Source organism: Propithecus coquereli, unplaced genomic scaffold (assembly GCF_000956105.1).
Source record: "Propithecus coquereli isolate 6110/MARCELLA unplaced genomic scaffold, Pcoq_1.0 Scaffold262, whole genome shotgun sequence".
NCBI classification, from domain to species: Eukaryota; Metazoa; Chordata; class Mammalia; order Primates; family Indriidae; genus Propithecus; species Propithecus coquereli.
The window spans coordinates 1,315,093-1,321,750 of NW_012148197.1; the positions used below are offsets into that span (position 1 = coordinate 1,315,093).

Consider the following 6,658-nt stretch of genomic DNA (forward strand, 5'->3'; position numbering starts at 1 on the left):
AAATATCAATTGATATAAAATCAATATAATTATGCTGATATAAGTAATATCAATAATATTATTCCCATTTGACAGAGGAGGAGATTGAGGCTCAGAGAAGACTCCGCAAATATTGGCATGGCACTGGGCTGTCCTCAGTCCCATCCATCTGCCCCCTATTTATAAAGTTTCCCTTGGTAAACACGACCAATTTCGGGGTTTTAAATACCATCGTCAGGCTACTGATCCAAATCTACACCTCCAGCCCAGATGACTTACTTGACCTACTGACTCTCATGTAGTCTAAGGCCCTTTCCATCACATTGTTCCTCATCTGTTTTTTCTGTTATTCAAAATATAAAATATTGGCATATTCAGGCCACCAAGGAAAAGGTTCTTTGGTCTTTCATACTAACTCAGCCCGGAACCTCATAAGCCTTCATCTAAGTATACTGCTGCTATAGCAAACTCAGAAAATTGAGACAGTACAAATTTTCTGCATAAGAATTTCTTTTTGTTGCCCACTCCATGAACCCCATATTTTAAAATGTATTTTTTCTGGCTAACAGATTGTATGTTGTCTTAGTCTGTTCAGGCTGCTATAGCAACATGCCATAAACTAGGTGGTTTATAAATGGCAGAAATTTATTTCTCACAGTTCCAAGAGCTGGGAAGCCTACGATCAAGGCTCCAGCAGATTTGATGTCTGATGAGGGCCTGCATCATGTTTCAGAGATGGCACCTTCTCATTGTATCCTCACATGGTGGACAAGGCAAGGGAGCTTTCTGGGTCCTGTTTTTGTAAGGACACTAATCCCATTCATGAGGGCAGAGGCCTAATCACCTCCCAAAGGCCCTACCTCCTAATCGATCACATGTGTGATTAGGTTTCGATTAATGAATTTGGGGAGGACACACATATTCCATAGCACATGTATTAAAAATGAAATTATTAATTTTCATTTTGTAAGTCATCTAAGTTATATGATGGATATATGTTGGAAGACATATTCTTAGTATGAGACTGCTACAGATGTTTTCAATTATTCCTGAGCAAAAACCGGGCAAGTTCATGCTCCGGTACTCCTTTGCAATTGTTCTCATTAAGTTTTGTAAAATTCTGAAAAATAGCACTAAATCCCTAGGCTTGAAATTTCCACACTAAAAAGTTTCTTTATGACAATTCTGTTTTTCTAAGGACATGATAGAATCTCTGTTTAGGGACCTTCAAGATATGAGGTTATTGTGACACATTTTTATGTAGGTCTAGACCTGATTATGGAGTTAGGTGTTGTTTCCAGAATTATTCGAAGTCAGTGTTTTCTTCAGTTTGGATCACAGACCTGGCAATTTCTGCTCTAAAGCTATTTTCAAAATCCAAATCTGACCTAAATAACAGAATGCTACCAGTCTACATTAACTAACCTACGTTCTGTAATAATTAATATCCTCCAAAAAAAAAAAAATCAAGCAAGTTTTAAGTTTTTCTGTTATGATGAGATATCTCCCCAGAACACTAATTTTTTTTAGAGTATTCATGTTCCTTTGATTTAACTTAATCCGGTGAGCCAGATTTTTCCCAGAGGGTGAATGAAGAAGATCTGTTAACTCTTTCAGTGCCTGGCTTCCTGAAATCTCAGCAATGCCATGAGTATTGTTTCACCTCAGGCTTTATATTTTTTAAAAGTCAGCTGTCATTTTCAAAGCAATCCAAAATAGCACACTCAACAGATCCCTGGAGCTTTGGAAATGTTAATGCCCTCCATCAGCAGCGACCTTGCCAGGGGGAAGTGATTTAGGCGCTAGGGAGAAAAGGGCCCACTATCTTTATCACACTGGTTTACACCATCAACTTCAGAAATTGTGTGAGAGAAGAATAATCAATAGTGTGTTAAGACCAATCTCGAGCAATGCCAAGACAAAGTACTGCTGCTCTGCAAAATGCTGAGTTGAAGGAGAACTTTTGAATATAACAAAAGAGAAATTAGCTGCAGTAGTGAAACAAAATGAATTATGTCTCAAGATGGAATTTGTCATTGTAAATGACACTCAAGAGCTCTCTGCATACTTCAGTGGAATCACAGAATATGCATGGTGAAAAATGCTTATTTTAGAGTTAAACGACACAGAATCAAATAACAAAACGAGAATGAATGCATTGTAAATATACACATGCAAGTTAAGAATTAGCTCACCTAAATAGTCCTGAAAAGTTTACTGAAAAAAAGGATCTAGGAGAAGAATCATCTCCTCTGTAAAACTGGAAGAAACATAAAGTCAAACTTCATCGAAATTTCCTGAAAATGTTACTATATTTCCTATAATTCTAGTAAAGTTATCATCTCTTGATAACCAGCACCAAGTATAAAGCTTCTAAAAACAGCAAAGGAAGTGTCCCCACACCACCCTGAGTGAAATCACTGTGGAAAAGAACTGGCAGCTCAGTCCCTAAGATCATTACAATAAAATGTTTGATTTCCCACAGCAACCCTAATTGTGACATGAACAGCTGTCAACAACAAAATTAGAAGAAACTGTCATTATATGGATTTCATCCACACTTGCTTGTCCTAGTTCTACATCATTGCTCTAGAGAGTGTTTTCAAAGAATTCTTCCAGTAGAGATTTTCATTATTTAAATGAGAGTCATTCAAATTATTTGGCCTTATATGCTATACATGAAATACATTTGTCATGATAACAAGAATCTCAAACTGATGTTTATTGAATGCCAAATTCAAGTACATGAGAGTGTCTGAGATACAATTCATTTAATCCTGAAATCATCCTATAAAGTAAATATTACAATCCCTATTTTTAATATAGTTAATTCTCATTATTGGTTGTAGTTGTGTTCCATAAAGTCATTGCAAACACTGAATGAGCAAATACTGAACTGTTGCTCCTACAGGAAATATAGGGTTAGGCTCCTGTAAGCCACTGTTCACATTTTTGTCAACTGATCAATACATACCTTGTTTTATGTGTGTTTCTGTTTAAGGACAACTTATTTAATATGTATGGTCCATTCATTAGCATTGAACTCATAGCACCATAACTGAGGCTTGAACAAAGTTTATCTAACACACGTGTTTTCTCCCTAAAACACATCACATCCTTCTTGTGCTTAGGAACACTAGGCAGTACATCAGCCCTATGCTTCGGGGCCATTTTAAACATTAAAATCACCAAGAAAAAGCACAAAAATGTGAGGGGAAAAGGTGGTACTAAATAGACCACAAAAAAGACACTTGTTTACAGTATGAGAGCTGAAATAAGGAGGCAGAACATCACCTTCTCCAGCCTCAGCTGGGAACATGCATATAGAGTTACTCAAATTTTTTGCCACTCTGCCTATGTCCATGAAAGTGCTGTGAGTATTAATCTGGGGACTACATATAAATTTTAGTGAGTAGGTAAATTCGCAAACACGGAATCTGCGAATAATGAGGATTGACTGTATATGATGAAACTAAGAGTCAGAACATATAGTTGGTCACTCTGTATTTGTCTGGGTAATTCTGTTATATTAATGGTTGTACTTGTTTAAATTTTGAAATTAGAGTTCATTGAACGTAAAAATTCCATGAGAAATGTGAAAGAAATTGCATTGCACACTTCAGCATCATGATTTTAGGAGGAAACTCATATAACTTTCTTGACCTTTCAATGGTTCGTCCAGGTCTTTCAGGGATGTGGCCAGCCCAAACCTGCTCCAGCTCTCAGATCTGCCCGCTCAGCTCCTGAAAATTTTAATACACGCTTCAGGCCCTACAATCCTGAGGAAAGACCAACAACTGCTGCAGGCACAAGCTTGGACCGACTGGTGAGTATTCTTGGATTGATGAGCATGGCACATGTTCCGGGTTACCAAGGCAATTCTTCAAAGTACTTACGGGATTCTGAAAAAGTTGGTTATAAAAGACTTCTCATTCTTATATCTGCTTCTGTTCTTAATTAGAATATTGAAAGTAATGAGATCCTTCTTTTAGGTCATAAATTAGATTATTTAAGAAATCTTATATCTATTAATCCACTAGTGCAGTGACCAAATTTTCAACTTCATATTTCTTAGGAAATATTAATTTGAAAACTAAGCTACCAGTTCTTCCAGAAATATAATTACGATAGCACATTTCATATTCATCTGCTTCAGTTCTTTTCTAAAAATGATTATTTATTCAATTATGATACAATGTAACTTTATTATGACTTCTTTTATGCAATTTCCTGTTGGAAAGACTTTGCCAAGAAACTCCAAATCAATGTTACTACCATTTTTTCTTCTTCATGTGTCTTTAAAAAGTTGAAATCCTTAGAAGTAGTCACTCTTTGAGCTGTTTAGATGTATGTCGGGGGAATGAATGATATCTATCATCAAAGCAGTTTATTTGGAGAATACAACCATAAACATGGTAAACACAATTTTTCGAATATGTTTTAAAAACCAAATTTTACTATAAAAAAATTAAAACCCATAATTTCATAGTAACACTACCTGATTATTTTTCACTGAATTTCTTCAATTTATAGTACTATAAACTATTTATATACCTATAATTGTTAATACTATTAATGTTGCTTTGCCAATTATCTTGATGTAAAATTAACAAATTAAAACCCTTAAGGTCATAAAGCACTTGAACCACATCTGATTGTGTCATATAAACTGGGATCTCAAAGGATGCTAGTTATGAAAATACTTTTATTAGTCACTGTTATAAATTACTTTATGATTTTAGTTAATATCCTTCTACAGTGTGGAACTCATAAGATTAAATTGAGTTTAGCCTTGAAGTAACTACATCTCAGCAGTTCTCTCTATAAAAATCAAATGTACTTTACAACATAAGGACCTATCCATGAAGTGTCAAAATAAAGGGGTAATTGGAGTTGTTAACTGCTAAATTATTGGTGCAAATTTATTACCATTTATTAGCAAATATAGTCCCCACTTCAGTGTAGATTTTGGAAAAGGTATCAGATTTGTAATTATCACAACCTTCTACTTTACCTTACTTATATCTGTTCTTTATAACAGTTTCAGGGAAAGTTTAAAATTAGTCACTATTTTTCTTTTAAACAATTAGATTCCATGATCTAACAAACAATTAGATTTCTTTTAAACAAACAATTAGATTCCACCAAACCAGAAGTACAAATGGTGAGTATGGGTTTGATCCTTTTTTGCCCATTTTAGCTGGCTCTAACTTAGTTATTGGAATAATTCAGGATTTTCTGAATTTTTGTAAAATCTAATTTAAGAGCTGAGGTACAACATAAGAGGAATAAGTTCTAGAAATCTGATGTACAACATTGTGCCTGTAGATAACAATACTGTATGTATTGGACACTTAAAAATATGTTAGGGCAGATCTCATGTTATATACATTTGCCACAGTAAAACAAAATTTTAAAAAAAGAACTAGGGTACATTGTGCACTTAGTTAAAATTGCATGAAATTTGAACAACATAATGATATCTGTGACAGCTAATTAATTTTTTTCCCTTTGAAAAAGAGAAGCACAGTTTTCTCTTATCCCCAGGAGAAATAAACACACACCCTTTAAGAGGAAGTAGAGCAAGAAAAATGTTCCTCAAGACAACAATGTTTGTGCAGTTTAACACAAACTAAATAAAACATCAATACTTTGAGCATTTCACATGATGTTTAAAATCTGACTGATATGAAAATTGGGATTTGAACCTTTTATAAAGGACCGTCATTGGTAATATTCAAAATGCTCCAAATATAAGGGTCTTGAAGAGTATTGGCAACTAGCAAACTAAATGAAGATCTTCTATTTTGTGAACCTCCAAAAAACATATATTTAATCCATTTTTTCTGAAAATAATTGGTAGTAGTTAATTATATGATCATGAGTAAAATCCGAAGATCAGACTCAGTGCATAGGAATTCAAATCAACAACCCGATTTTAATCTAAAACATTCTCTGACGGTATGTAGTATTTACTTCCTCAAAGGTGTGGCTTCAGGCTCTGTAAGTGAATATTGCAGTTTTATTGACTTTTTTGTTTTATTAAATTCCGATCCCTTCCCAAAGTGTAAGAATAAATGATTTATAATTCACAGCCAGCCATAAGCCCACTTTGCTCAGCTCCTGAGAGCAAGGGGCTGTCTCCACATCAAAAGGAGCTGTGCCAGGGTTATCACTGGGAGACACAAGCTAGGCCTGAAGCTAATATCACAGTCTCTGTTTGCAGCCATTGGCTTCCCCAAAGCCTTCCTCCCTTTGAGGGTTCTTTATAGCTCTGAACATGGAAAGGTGGAGCAGCTGCCCTTGGCCAGACTGCTGTGCAGCAGTCAGCCTTGCTCATCTTCAAGAAGCAGACATCAGCACTCCATCCAGATGGCTCTCTAAGCCATTACAGCCTATTTAGACTATAAATCAGTCTCCTGTTATCTACTCCTGTTTTAATTTTCCCCTGAAAAGGTATATCCTGAATATTTATAAGAAGCATGTATTTGAGAAAAGGAGGATAATTAAAAAAAATTTCTCAAAGTATCTCAGCAGACAAAATATTCCAAATTCAAAGGCCAGCATTGAAAGAATACTCTGGTCACCCTACCGCTTTTGCCAAAATGAAAACAGCTATAAAGCTCTTGGAGAGTTACTTTTTAATACCATTTAAATTAGTACCTGTGGTAATAACTTC

At 35.1% G+C, this 6,658-nt stretch overlaps 1 protein-coding gene across 1 annotated transcript in view; it reads left to right on the forward strand.

The window, feature by feature from the left end:
* GPC6 (glypican 6) overlaps nucleotides 1-6,658 on the forward strand; it is a 1,343,320-nt gene that overhangs the window by 1,248,266 nt on the left and 88,396 nt on the right. Inside the window, exon 6 of the mRNA XM_012647356.1 lies at nucleotides 3,662-3,805. Within this exon, the coding sequence (XP_012502810.1) occupies nucleotides 3,662-3,805 (144 nt within the window). The remainder of the gene's footprint in view (nucleotides 1-3,661; nucleotides 3,806-6,658) is intronic.